Raw genomic sequence first — 14,942 nt, 5'->3', positions numbered from 1 at the left:
CACTCCTACTCAAAGTACGGCTACCGCCCTCTAGTGGCTGCTCCAGACCTGCCAGCTTAAGACGTCTACAGAAAATTAAACCGTTTATCAGAAAAATAAAAGTCTTTGTAAATTATTGAGATTCTTTATTAGGTTTTAATTGCAGCCTGAAATGTTTCTGAGTTTAAATTTTTTCCTTCAGGCTTCATGTTTGGTCCGACAAAAGTGTAACTGCTCGACTTTTTCTCTCCAAAATACAGCTTGAATATCGTAACCAGGTAAACAAATGAAAATCTAACAAGACAAAATTTACTTTGCTTACAAACCGGGTTTAAAAAAATCACATTTTTGATAGAAAAGAATTTAAAAAACTGTTCTGTAATTTCATACGGTTTGCTCGTAGTGAAGGCAAGTAGTAATAAATAGAGAAAATCAAGGCCTCTGGGCTGCATCCACTCCTCTTGGCAGTGTTTGGAGCTTCAACACCACACATTTATTCAGAAAAAAAAACCTAAAAAACTTTTTTTGACAAACATATTTTTGTGAATAAGGCCATTGAAAAGAAAAACGTTCCACTAACAGGACTAAACACCAGTGTTTTGGTTAAATTAGAAAGAAATGTGACAAAGTTACATTAGTCTAAAGAAACGGTCTCCAACTGAACCCAGAATGCAGATTAAATATGATTAGAACTGGTTGTTTTCTACATTATATTCCCAGATTTTATGGAGGAGGCCATCTTAAAGGCTACAGGTGAACAGGAGCGGTCAGCACTTTCTACTAAGTTCAGCTCCACCGTCTCCTTCAACTTTAAACAAAAGATGAAGCCACATTTTGTTCCTGGATTTAGGAATTCCACATTTTTAAAACTGAGAAATTTTGAGCGTTTTGAGAGAACTGGTGGGTTGTAAAAACAAACACGCAGTAACACATAAAGGCATGAAAGGAAGAAAAACGAGAAGACTGGATTTTTGCACCAAATGAAGACAAGCCTGTTGCTTTGTGCCAAACTAAACGTGAAGATTTTCAGTCTGAATTTACGCAGAGCGTGTTCTTTTATCTTTACTTCATGGAGGAATCAAAACAATCCAGGAGGAGAAAGCCTCCTGGCAAATTCAGGTTTGATTCGGGTTACAAGAAGCTGCAATACCTGGAAAGGACACCAGAGGGCGCTTTGGTCAAAACCAGCAGACATGAAGGAATGAAATTAAAGCAGCCAGATAGCGCCCCACCGCTGCCCCCTGGTGGCCGCGTTAGTACTGCAGGTTCAGGGAAACCAAATCCATTTCATCATCAAAACATCCAAATCCATGGCGGCGAGCAAGACTTTAAAGATAAAAAGGGTAAATTTACGACAAAAAACAAAAGATTTCTTAAAAAACAACAAACAAAAAAAAGGCGAAATTTCTTAGTTCCAAAAGTGTCCAAAATATTCTAGGAAAAAAAAAAATAAATTTCAGACTAATGTCATAAATCTTCTACAAAAGGCTTACTTCTGAGTTTCAATAGCTGGAAATTTTATACTATTGAAACTCAGACGTTTCCATGTATTTCTTTTCCTTTTCTCTTTTTTTTGGAGAAAATTTCAGGTTTCTTTCTAGTAAATGCTACATTTTTGAAACTCATTCATTATTTTCTTTTTATAAAATTTCTGAGATTAATCTCAAAATGTCTAGATGTTTAGGTAGAAATTTACTGTTTCTTTTTTCTTTTAATTTACAGCGGCCCAAACATGCCGTCGTACCAATAATTTGTTTTGGTTCGAAACGAACAGAAAACAATGAAAAAAAAAAAAACATGTAGGAAATAAAATACGACATGAAACTCAAGAGTTTTATGGTCAGAAATGAAACATTCAGGGTTAGTTTGGAGAAAAGCGCCGGCGGGTCGACCGGGTCATCAGGACGAGATTCTTCATTTGCATCCAACAGGCTTTTAAACACACACACACACACGCACACAACATCGCTTATGCTTTTTACACTCGAGTCCGGAGCAAAAACCAGGTGTTTCCCGACGTGGGTCTGGTTCTGGGAAGGACTGGATTACAGGGCAGTGCTGGGGGTTGGGTTCTGGTTCTGGAGACAGAGGCTTCGTTGATTATAGAGAGGGCTTGGCGAAACCAAACCGCCGTGGCTTGATAAGGTGGAGGAGACGCTCGGATTAAAACTCCTCCTGCTCTTCGGCGTCCGGTATTACAAAACCCTCCTGCAGGAAACGGCGACAGGAAAGAGTCGAACGGTTAGATCCCAAACGATCCCGTGACATTTTGCCTCAGAAACAGCAATAAATCTATTTGTCACACGATTAATTGACATGAGATCAATAACTTCCATATTGTTACTTGCTTTAAATGTTGTTAAAAAACGGTTTGCACCACCTGCCTCTTTTGCCTGTTTTCCCAGTCAATTTTTTAACAGACTTCGGAATCCATTTTAATTATTGATGTTTTGTTTATCTTCTACAGTTAAATGTTTTTGCTGTATTTGAGAGGATGTGCCTGCACTACTTTTATATTAGTTGAAACTGGTGTCCAAGATGAAAACATTATTATTGATCTCAGTTTGTGATCAAAAATTTGCTGAAAAAACTCAGAAAATTTGAATTAATCTCAGGAATTTTCCAGAAAAAAAATCTCGGCTTCAATAGTTAAACATTTTCTACTTTTAAAACTGAAATTTTCATGATTTTTGTAGAAAATCAAAAATTCTAAATTTCAGATTTTTTTCTAGCTAATTTTTGACTTTTGCTTACAGAGATTGCACAATCCATTTCAATTATTGATGTTTTGTTCATGTATTTTGGATAGTTAAATGCAGTTGCAGTGTAAAATGTTACTTAACAATTAAAACATTTTTGATATTAGATAATATGTACTTGCATTATTATTTTTTTCCTTACTTTTATTTACTATTCAACAATTTTAACATTTATTTAGCATAAATTTTGCCTCTTCTGAATTGGCAATGAGTTCTGTGGTGGAAAATGTATTAACAGGTACATTTTCCACTGCAATCTTCTCCTTAGATAGGAAAATATGTAATATTTTTACATGAATCCCATCAGATTTTAGCCAGTTTTCCAGTTATTCCACTGGTTAATAACCAGTTTATCTGGTCAGGTTCAGGATGGATTTGTAGCTGTTATGGATCTAAACAGTTGTGAAACAGATTTGTTTTGTTTTAGTTTGGATTTGTGTTAATAATTTGTGTGAAGAAATTAAAATATGAATTGGTGGAAGAGCTGAACTCACGTCTGTGGCGTAGAGGATGTCGACGATCCGCTGCAGCGTCGGGTCGCCTTCGCCTTCTTTCTCCTGGCAAATCAGCTCAATGTTCCTCAACTTACCAAAATAAAAGTCTCTTTCCTTCTCCATGTCCTGAATGGTAGATTTCAGAATCTCTATCTGTGGGTACAGGATGAGAAAAAGGTAAAAGATTTACTGTAAAAGCACATATCAGCCATTTTAAAATTAAATTATTAGCGTCATAAAGACTCAGAAATATTAGTTGATTCAAAATTCAAATTCAAAAATACTGTATTGATCCCAAAGGAAAATTAAATAATAAATATTGATAAAATTAATATTAATAAAAGTGGAAATGTGGGTGGAAGTAGCGCTGGGTGATGTGGAACTAGACTTTTATCACCATATTTTGTGGTACTATTGTGATAACGATGCAAATTAAAAAGATATTTCCGGGGCGTGCCGTGGTGGCGTAGCGGTTAGCGCAACCCGTATTTGGAGGCCTTGAGTACTTGACGCGGCCGTCGCGGGTTCGACTCCCGGACCCGACGAAATTTGCCGCATGTCTTCCCCCCTCTCCTTCCCCGTTTCCTGTCAGCCTACTGTTACATAAGGCACACTAGAGCCCACAAAAGACCCCCTGGAGGGGTAAAAAAAAAAAAAAAGAAAAAAAGTTATTTCTGAAAGTTATTTCTGTTTTTTTAAGGGGATGAATAAAATATCATCTCATCTGTACAGCACAGTTTTCATACCACAAACACAAAAACATTCCCATTTCAAATAAACTTCATCACTTACTTAAAAAAGTGTGATTTATACCAATAAGTTACACAGTAACTCAATTTAATCATATTTTTTAACCAACTAGCTCGTGAAACAAATAGTAAAACTATATTTCTGATTAAACTGTCAGTAGGGCTGGACAAAAAATCAATAATATACATCTAGATACACATGGATCAATATCAATAGATAATAAGTCTGACAGAAAATTCAATATTCATCATATAGAATATTCACTGAACTTTGATCCAGAACATTCTGGAGAATCAGCCAATCAGCAAAGAGAGTGGCTTTAACCCACTCGTTCTGTGGTTACCTAGCAACAGCCTGCTGAGTAAGAAGCAGTTTCAAGTTCCCCCAAACTTCAGTTACCTAGCAACCTACCCCGCTGAGTAACTTCCACAGGGTAGGGAATTATAAGGTTTCTTAAAAAGCTTAAAAATAAAAAACAACATGAATTAAAACTGTGGAGAACAGGAAGGTCACTCCACCAGTGTGGCTGTACTTCAAATACTTAAAACAAAAAACTAGTCAATAATTATTGATATCGTCTGATATGAAACGCTGTGATATGTTTTTCTGTCATATTGTCCAGCCCAGTTTCCTTTTTTATTTAACATCTCTAATTAAAATTTATCAAGAAATCTAAATTCTTATGACAAGAACATTTTTATGATAAACGATTTGATGAATGCCCACCAGTAACAAGCCAATCAAATCAAACCTCATTAATAAGCTCTGCCCTCTCTTCATCGCCGCCTCCCATTCCCGGTTTTCGGGTCCCAGCAGGAGCCAACTTGGGAGCAACTTTTGCAACTGGAGGCTTCTGGGTAGCTGATGAGAGAAGCAGGGAGATTTCTGATTACATTGATCGATCTGACGTCCGAGGCCAACTGATCAGACGGACCACCGATCGATCTGATCAATGGACGACCTCCCACCTTGGTTGAGGGTCTTCTTGGGGAGCTTGTTGAGCGCAGACGTGGTGGGACTGTTCATGGGCATGGTCTCTTGGCCCTGCCTCATCGCCACAGGGTCGTACTCCTTTCCGTCGTAGTTGGCGTCAAAGAATTTCTTAAACCACTGGACGAACTCAAAGTTGTCCTGGAACTTCCCCTTCACCAGTTTGTCGACTGGGATTATCTGAAACGAGACGGACGGCCCAATCAGAGCGACCGACGGCAAACGGATCCGGTCTGGCGTGGCTAGCCCGGCGGCTATCCCTTTAAGTTTGAGTGAACTTACTTTATCCACGCCCATCTTTTTGAAACCAACTTGCAGAAGCTTGAAGTTGTGGATGTATTCGTGCTCCAACTTGGCGCCGAATTTGACTTTCTTCAGAGGCACGGAGCCGGGGAACAGCATGTCCATAAACTGGCAGTAGGCGGCGCCTGAGCAGGAGCAAAACTGCATTAGAAACTTCTGGAACATTTTAAATTGTAAACATGAACCAAATGGCTCTTTCCCTCACCGTCCTGCTGCCAGAGTCCTGACCGACTCCAGGAACGTGGATCGATTCCAGGCAGCGCTTCTTAACAGTTTATCATTACTTTTATTATTGCTTTTATTACTAAGGCTCGTCTGGTGCGGACCGCCTACAACCCTCAGATGAGCACACACCTGTTTATTCAACGCTCCCACAACCAGAACTAAACAAAGGAGTAGAAGCTCCTCAGCTCTGACACAGTAGAAATAAACCTGCCTGGTCTCGCCTTATTGCCCATGTTGCAACACGGGACACTTTCTCTAAAAGGTGCTGGACAGCTGCTCGGTTTAAGTCCTGAAAGGACCCGGTTTATTTTCTGCAGCGCAGAGCCGAGGAAGGAGTTGCAGCCACAAGATTTGCCATAAAAAACATTAAACATGCTAAAAGAATTAGTGTTTTATGACGTAAAAGGGATTAAAAAATGCTGCTGTTTTAAATCCACACAAAAATGTTCCATGAAGGCAAATATTTCAAGGAATATTCTTTTTACATAAAGCAACTTCTTCTAAAATTAAATTTAAAAAATTGACGTCTCTTTGTAAAAAAAATGTTGCTAGATTTGTTGCTTTTCTGAAAAAGTTGCTCGAAGGGTCTGAAAAGTCGCAGTATTATGAATTTTCCAGACAATGTGCAATTTTATAGCACAATTAAGTAACTATTCTACTTTCACTTGTAATAAAAAATGATGTATAAATCAAATATGACTGAAATTGGGTCTCTGTCTCTTTAAGAAGCTCCTGCTCTTTCAGAAGCTCTGCCTTCAGGAAGTTATCCCAACATGGCTGCTCTATTAACCCTTTAACGTTTTCACCAGAAGTAAAAACTGAGAAGCAGCTCCTGCAATGAGCTCAGCTGCTCCACCAGGTATTCGCTAATTGCTGCTGGCTCATCCGTGCTCATTAAGCTCAAACTGGGTCACCGGTTTTTCTCCTGCCTGACGATTTAACTTCACAACGCAGCTTTGAAGAATTAATTTCACATGAACTCATTTTCTGTCCTTACCTGTACACAACATTTCTATCTTGGTGAGGTTCATCTGGAGAGACTCGTTGATCCACACCAGCATGTCGTGCCGACTCAGGTTGTCGCTGGTCACTGACGTCGCATAAACATTCACCGCCATCCTGGCTCACCTGCAAAACAAGATGGCGGATTACTGCTTCAGATCCAAAACGAACAGCCCGACTTAAACAATGTGTGCACAGAGAACCGGATTACGCTTCCCTTTTGTCTTTCAAAGAAGCTTGGAGAAAAAAAGACAAAACGACTCTCATGGATTATTTCTTACTTTTCTTGACTATTCTCATTTTTTTTGGTTGAATTGTTGCTTTATTATTATTCTGGAAGCTGTGGAGCTGGACGTATTTTGCTCTTGCATTTTTTTTATTTTCAGACAACTATGATGCATAACTGAGTTAAAAATGGTGCCATTTTATAGCTGATTAGCATCTGGAAAGCTCAAATAACACATAAACTTTGACCCCAAGGAGAGTATTTCTACTTTGCAGAAAGTTTTTATTTTCTACTTTGCAACGTCTACCTGCCTGGATTTCAAACCAAACAGCCAGAGAGATTCAAACAGGAGCGGCAAAAGCAAATGAGGTGGATTAGCAGAGCAAGCTAACAACTGACGGCCACTTAGGACATGTTACTGTAACATATCGTCTCTGCAGCTGTTAGCATGTCAGCAAAGTTATGAGACGACAATAGTCTTCAGTCAGAGGCTCCTTCAGATGAGCTGAAAGACTGACTGCTACGATAAACCCGCAGTAACAAATTTAAACAAATTTCCCCAAAAGTTATCACAATAAACAATAATATCATCAATTTGAGACCATTTTCAAGTAACATAATGGCATAATAATCTCAAAAATCAAAACTGGACATTTTAAATATCCAAATAAATAAGCAGAAAAACAGAAACAACAAATTATGAAGTCCATAAGCAAAATTCTCCTTCAAAATAAAAGCGAGTTGAGACCAAAACACCAGAACTGAAGACTTTATCATCCTGTTCTTCATAGAAAAGAAATGGAAATAATGGATTTTGTTTTAACTTTTTATGCGGTTAATTGATTTATTGCAACAATTTTAGATACTTGGATGAAATGTGTCACTACAACTACGGTAATTAAATTCCCTTTGGGTTGAATTAAGCATGTTTGTGCTGAACTGAACATTTAAATATTGTCATATAAAAATTGTTGCCCAACATGCTGTATTATTTAGCATCAGTTCCTCCATCAGATGAGGTCATTTCCTGCAATGCCTCCATCCATTTTTTGCAAAGTCAGACTCTGAGACGCTTATGATATAACAGCCAACATAAACCACATGCAGACGGCGCTGCATGTCATTAAAGCTGCACTGGATGTTGATTTTAAACAAACGGAACCGCTCTAATGTCTTTCTGATCCAACTTCCTTACTATACTGGATCACAATGAAAAATAAAATACTATAAACCTAAATAATTATTTTTACCTTAATGAATTGCTTAACGTCTTGTTGAATTTGTCATTGATTACATAAACCTGCTGATTGGTCCACAGATTAAAAGCTGTTGTTCTGACTCAGGTACAGATCCCAACAGCGTGACGTTTAGATCGCGCCCCATCTCCCTGCTGGAGGGCAAAAGGCTGCTAGCTGAGGACTAGCATTGGTTTTAGCGGACAAGCTGGCAACACAGCGCGCTAAATCTTAAATTTATGGCTGCTATATGAAAGAAAAAGGGACGCAGCGTTTTAAATAAAAAGGTCAGGAAAAGTTTTAAGAGAAAAAAATAGTGAGGGAGAGTGGCATGTCAGTTACGCTAGCTTGACTATGAGAATGTTAACATCTCCAGGTTTCGTTTAGTTAACAAGTTGCTCTATGGATGGCATGTAAAAGAATCATGTATTTTCCTCCACCGTTCATCCGGCCTGTTGATAGCCCTTTGTTTGACGTCATTATCAGTGAATTTGCATGGAAAGCGGCTAACAGATCTGATCATTAAGGTCAGATTTTAATGCCAGGTGTAAATAAGAGTCAGTCTGATGGTATCAGAGGGTCACAGCTGCCATGATGGATAAAATCAGTGGGTTTCTGATTACACAAGTTACAGTGCTACTACCTTAAATGTGTTTATTTGCTTTTGCTGGTTACAGTTTCATAAACCTTTTGATCGTCAGGTGCAGTCTTTTATATTTTCAATCTAATAATGTGCATGTATTTGTCTGTCAGTGACAGTAAGTGGTATTTCTATTCTATTCCATATGACATAAAGAAAACACACCCAGATTTACTGCTTTTAGCAACAACACCAGTACACAATAACAACTTATCACTACAGCTTACGATCATTTTAGTAATCGATTATTCTGACAGTTAATTGAGAAAATTCATTTTTAAAAACAGCACAAAAGAAAATCTAAAATAGTAAATATTTACTTAAAGAACATTTGCAAATCCTTTATTAGAAATGTGTAAGAAAAAATACAATTTTTCTTTGCAAAATGTTCTGATTTTCAAAGGAAAATTAAGTAAATTGACTCAGAACAGCAGTTGGTAACCTTTACAAACCTGGGAGCCTTTTTTCCTCTCTTCTTCACTTATAACAAATCATAAATGAGTAAATGAATAATTTTTGTTTTTAACAAAGCCAGGTCAGTTGTGGTATGAGAGAGAAAGCCCAGCTGTATGTGAGTCAGCAGGGCGCAGGTTAACCCAGATCTGAGCCGGGCCTGCGTTTTAAACACGGACCAGCTGCTCTTCCTGTGTGCCAACACTAACAAACATGTTTTAGAGTTTAACTTAAGTTAAAACTGCTTGGTTTGGGTTAAGACTGATGTTTTGCAGGACGCATTTTGGATCAGGGAGGGAACTCTTTAGTCTGGATCGCATCAGAAACATGGAAGCTAACGTTAGCAGCAGTTAGCCGTTATAAATGTGCTTATCAGATTATAAGGCGATTTATTAACTAGCTACAACCTCATATAGTGAGATTTTCGGTTTTCTGGTCGGCTGTAGAAACTGCGGATGTATCCTAGACCCGTTTCGAGCACCGGGTTGTGATTTGCAGCCCAGTTCCGCCAGCATGAAGGCTGTTTCCCCGCCCTGAACCAGAGCCTCCCAGACGGAGCACCGCCTCGTTAGGTTCCGTTACCCTGGAACCAGTACCGAGCCTTGGTCAACCCAATCATACCAAATGTGATTTTATTTAAGACCCCGACAACTGAAAACAAGAAGCCTGATCCAGTTTAACCAGCTAGCTCCGCTCTAACCAGTATCAGCCATGCTCCCGGACAGCAAACCACCAGTTAGCATTTTAGCTGCTCGGCTCCTCACCCAGCGGCCGCTTCAAATCACCCCGGTTTGTTTCATAGGAAAAATGGTTAACTTACCTAAAACTGGTCAGAATTTATACTTCTGTGGCCTCGATAGTATTTAGTTATCTCTGCTGTGGTTCCGAATACCAACACAAAACGAATCTTTGTTTACTGGGACCGAAGGTGGCACTTCTGCTTTTCTTCTTTAGCTGTTTCACGTTCAATCTACCGGCAGCGGAAGAACACAGCGGAACAGCGCAGCAGATTACGTAAAGACGTAAGAGTACGTCACGACGCACCCCGAGAATATGGAGCTAAAACAGTCTCATAATTCACGGACGCATAGTTCAAGATCCACACTTTAATTTTTGATGCAAACACAAATATATCTTGATTTACAAGCTGTTTCTGGCCTGTGGGTGGCGCTACATTTGTGTGTGAATTTTGATACTCCCCTGACCTCACAAATGTCTTTGAATGATCAGCAACCAATCAGATAGCTTCCTTGTTTCAGCCAATCACATTAACCCATTCCAACCCAACAGTGGTGTTTCATGTAGAAGCACAGGTAGATTAGACCTCAGGATAACCGAGATTTTAGAAATCTTAAAAAGTTTTAATTATTCCCTAACATTGATTTAGATTTTCTGACACAAGAGCCTATCTTAGAAATAAATATTATTATAAAGACACTATTATAATATTATATTACATTCAATAGTTTAAACCAGTGGAAAGGACTATTATTTATATGTCATTTTTTCACTCTACCAAACGTAAGGTACCTCCCATATCTCTAGTTTTTTTTTTCAAAAGTTTTCTAAAGAAAACGATGTGAGGAAGAAGTGAGAAGTGTCTTTAGCTAGCAGGCTAACATGAAAGAAGCCACTGCACTCTCAAGCTTAGCTAGTTAGCTGCTTTGTGTCTATGATGGCTAAATGCAAATTTATGGGCAGTTGGCTGGACGAAGTTCGTACGTTTCTGTGGAGACACAGGTGTCAAATTTGAGTTGGTGGAACCTCCCGAAACCTCAACGCAATAAAAGCTGAAGGGAGTTTTTCTGGCTTCAAGTGCAGATAAACCTGCAGGTCGTCAGTAACACAACGAAAGGAAATGAAACTGAGAGAAATTCTGCACTGCAGATTAGGGTGATGGAAAGGAGGCCTTCCAGCTGCTCAGCCGATATTAGAACGGTTTGTTTTGAATAATATTTCTAAACTGATTAATCAGAAGGATATGAATAATAATTTATAGGATGATATTATTTAAATGTGACAGAAAAATAACTCAAACTTCTGGGTTGAACAAAAATTATTTAAAATATTCAAGTTTATCTAAAATTTTAAACTTTTTGCCTGGGATTCTATCTTACATTTGGGATTTTTAAAAAATCTGTAAACGTTTCATTGTTTGTCTGAATCATGATTTTATTTCATTTTTTCATTTCAAGTCTTTAAAAAAAACTTATTCTGAAATGAATATTGGTTTATTAACGACATGAAGATGGAGAGAAGAAAATTATCAGCTCAAATTAAAGACGGAAACCAAATAATTTTAGATTTATTAACCATATTTTACACGTTCTTAATTTCTTATACAAAAATAATCCTAATTGTACAATATTGGTCATTCCTATGGTAAACACGGGCATAATGGACGCATATTAAGACATCCACCGGTTCGCTGGGGTTCTGATCAGACCAGAACCAGGACGGTTCGGCTGTTTAGAGCCAGTTTAAAGTCATCTTTTTAGACTATAAAACTTTCTGTCTCGATATTTGCTGGAATTTATAAAGCAGCCGGTTCCCTAAAGCGACTTTAACGTGTTCTCTCTCTCTCTTTATGACATGTTTTTATCGTCCACATCTTTGACGTCACAGCGGTTTATCCCCCCTCCCCCGACTTTTTCCAAATATTTTAAAATATGAACATAAGTGTAGGAAACGTGACTTATTACGGGAGAGCAAAAGACTCTTATGATGCGAGCGGGTTTGATGCCTATGACGTGTAACGGACGTCATACGTCACGGTCTTTATTTGCTCGTTCTTTCTGTCTAACCGTCACTTTGCACTCGTTTATCGCAGAGCCCGGACCAGTTCCTGTTTTTCCCGCTATTTTAGCAGAAAACCTGAAGCAATTTTCCCAAGTAGAATGAGTTCCCCGTCTGAAGAAACCCAGATCATCACAGTCCAAACCCTGACACCTGGGGTCCTCAGTTTTTTCGAAATCCTGACCCCAAAGGAGTGTCAACATCTGGCAACTGGAAACCCAGGTGGCATCACCACCTGCTTTCTGTTCAAGACTATGGGAGACATCTTGGAGATCTTTAAATCCAATGTTCTGGATAAGCTCCAAGAGGAAAACTTCACCACTGAAGACGTAAAGGCGATTGTGGGCAACAAAGTTCCCGACACGTTCGCGAAAATCCTAAATGTCGAAGGAGACTACAGAACTGAACATACCGAGAATATAAATCGGCTAATTGTGAAACATGTGATGAATAAAGTCCCTTCCAGCTTAGACTTCAACAACCCTAGTAGAAATGACACCAAGGAAGTACCTTACATGTACATAATGAAAAATATAGTGTCCGAAACCCGCTTGATGATAAGGGACCTTGTTATATTCCAGGCTAGTGACAAATCCAACAAAGTTGCCGTTGTCAACACAGCTGAGTCGAAATCTAAGCCCAAAGGTCTTAAAGGGAAGATCAAGAGATGTTTCAGGATGATCTTAGGAAAGCTGTTGAGAAACCGTCCAGTCTGCCAAGACGAGACCACCTCACACCTTAACACAAAATGGCTTCATTCAGCATGCTAACATTATTGTTTCAAGTAAAATGACCCAAAATGCTAAGGTCAAATGCTAACAGTAGCATCTGTAGTACCTCCTGTATGTTGATTTACACAGACTTTCTCCATTCAGTTGGATAAACATAGCTAATAAATAAAAAATGGTCTAAAAATGCTTATTTTAGGTACAAAGCTAATGTTAGCATGACGACTATCATTAGCAAGAAGGGGAAATAGCATGGTGACACTAGCAGTGGGCTATGCGTAAATGCTTTCAGTAGCATGTTGACTTACATCACTCAGTATTGGTGAACATAACTAGTACATAAAAACTCAGCAAAATGCTTATTTTAGAGACATAAGGAAAATGTTAGACTTATTTTCTTTAGATCCAAAAGATCAGAGACATAAACAAACAATCACAACAATGGAGGACACACAGGGGAGATTTAGAGGTTTTCATTTGGAGCTTGGGCTTGAGTATAAACATATCTGATCAGTACGGAGCCCCATAGAGGACATGGAGAATAGAAATCCCAAGAAACGTTCTTTTTTTCCTCCATGTCCCTTATGGGGCTCCGTACACAACAGCAAAACGAAAGACTGTCCCATTTTTCCCCAAAAGACTTGCAGCCATCGTGTTTCTGACTCTAGGTGGCGCTGTTATGGCTGTAGTTTATGAAGGTTTAACCAGAAAACATAAATAGCAGGAACATATAAACTGTGGAGTGGGTCAGAATATAAGAAAAAAGGCCTTGCTATTTTATGTTTTTATTAAATTAAATAACTTTTACTTAAATAGAAACTTATTATCTGAACAAATACTATATCAGAAATAGAATAAAATGTTTAAAACTGGCAAGAAAATCTCCTGGGAGGAAAGTAAAAAACAACCGCCCATATAGATTGGAAATTATTACATTTTACAGACATTTGAATGAAGATTCATGCAAAGACACAAATAAAAAAAAGAACAAAAATCAGATGTTTACAAAATTTTATTCCAAATACTAACAGCATTTGTAGAGCCAAGCAGGACAGTATTTTGTGCTCGTACACATTCAAACCTTCACACCACCAACAAGCATTTAATCCCTTTGAGGTAATGTGGAAAAGCATTGAATGAACTTTGCTCACATTTTGTAAAAAAAAAGAAAAGATCCACCAATAAAATGGATCACAGTCCCACAAATCAGGACTTTTGGCATTAAACATAAAAAACAAGAAAAAGCATAAAATGTAAACATCGGAACCAACATTTCAATTTCATTCGTAACAGTTCTGTCAGTGACAATATTACCAATAATATCTGTTAAAAAGGAATCATGATGACAAAAAGCAGCTAAACTACAGTAGTTTGTAAGAAACGTAATAAAAAAGGATGATTCCTCAGTTACTTGATGATTGTTCTGTTTGCTCCAATACTGATTTAAAAGCTTTAATAACAGATTTATCCTGCAGAAAAAAACTAAAAAGTCATTTAATAAATCTACTGGAACCACAAACAGGGTGAATCTAGAGGGTTTGGACATATTCAGAACATCTTTTGCATTTTGTCGTCTTATTCTTGTTTCTCTCATTAAGTTTAGTTTTTTAGCTTAAAAAATGAAAGTGCATCAACATGATTTTGGTAGAAATGCATCAAACCGTGTTTATAAAATTCACAGAAATAAAAAGGAAATGGATGTATGTTAGATGTTTTTTGGTTCAGCAGTTGGAATAAAGTCATTTAAACATTTTTCTAAACGTTTTAGCTCAGTTTGTAACCAGTTATGACCCAAACGGATCTGCAGGTAAACAGCACTGGACGGCTTGTTTAAGGCACTGAGGGTCAATACTGAGGTAGATTTACGCACCACAACTGTCCGTCACTCACATGACTGCAGATTTACAAAATTCAAATGATTGTTTTTGCCTATTCATTAAGCAATGATCAGAGTATGCAATACTCATCCTGCCAAAATTGGCACTGAAGACAGAAATAAATAAATAAATTCCTTGATAATGTGCCAAATATCGCAATCAAAAAATAAAAATAACTTTCCCAACTTATTTTATTATGGTCATAATTTTTATTCATAATTTTAACTTCTAAATTTTTTTTTCTACATTTTTATAATTTTTTTTGTTGTTTGATCATTTGATTTTGACAAATTGTGTATTTATTCAGTCACATTTTAATTTACTGCCACTTTTTAAATCATACATTTATTCTCTTCTGTAATTTTTCCTTTTTGCATTTTTTACCCTTCTGTTAACTAAACGAATAATTCATGTTGTATTGCATAATCAGATAAGTTGGGAAAGTTTTTATTTACTTTAATAATTTTTTTTGGTTGCAATATTTG

General features: G+C 37.7%; 1 protein-coding gene across 1 annotated transcript; it reads right to left on the bottom strand.

Moving 5' to 3' along the window:
* Positions 1–109: 109 nt before the first annotated feature.
* mapre1 (microtubule associated protein RP/EB family member 1) lies at positions 110–10,052 on the bottom strand. Its single transcript, XM_005801881.3, has 7 exons — positions 9,877–10,052; positions 6,498–6,628; positions 5,255–5,400; positions 4,951–5,152; positions 4,734–4,843; positions 3,233–3,385; positions 110–2,187 (listed from the first exon to the last, which is right to left on the bottom strand). The coding sequence occupies exons 2-7, from the start codon at positions 6,616–6,618 to the stop codon at positions 2,143–2,145; spliced, it is 777 nt and encodes a 258-aa protein (XP_005801938.1). The 5' UTR covers positions 6,619–6,628; positions 9,877–10,052; the 3' UTR covers positions 110–2,142.
* Between the last annotated feature and the right edge of the window lie 4,890 nt (positions 10,053–14,942).

The sequence above is a fragment of the Xiphophorus maculatus genome, chromosome 1 (genome assembly GCF_002775205.1).
Source record: "Xiphophorus maculatus strain JP 163 A chromosome 1, X_maculatus-5.0-male, whole genome shotgun sequence".
NCBI classification, from domain to species: Eukaryota; Metazoa; Chordata; class Actinopteri; order Cyprinodontiformes; family Poeciliidae; genus Xiphophorus; species Xiphophorus maculatus.
The sequence above is the reverse complement of the archived record's forward strand: the minus strand, read 5'-3'. Positions and strand labels throughout refer to the sequence as shown.

What these genes read in the sequence shown, in the direction of transcription:
- mapre1 (XM_005801881.3), bottom strand. Translation starts at nt 6,618, where the DNA reads ATGGCGGTGAATGTTTATGCGACGTCAGTGACCAGCGACAACCTGAGT. An exon ending in GGGCAGAGCTTATTAATGAG is followed by an intron (nt 3,386 to 4,733) that starts GTTTGATTTGAT and finishes CTGTACCCACAG; the next exon opens with ATAGAGATTCTGAAATCTAC. An exon ending in ACATCCTCTACGCCACAGAC is followed by an intron (nt 2,188 to 3,232) that starts GTGAGTTCAGCT and finishes CGTTTCCTGCAG; the next exon opens with GAGGGTTTTGTAATACCGGA.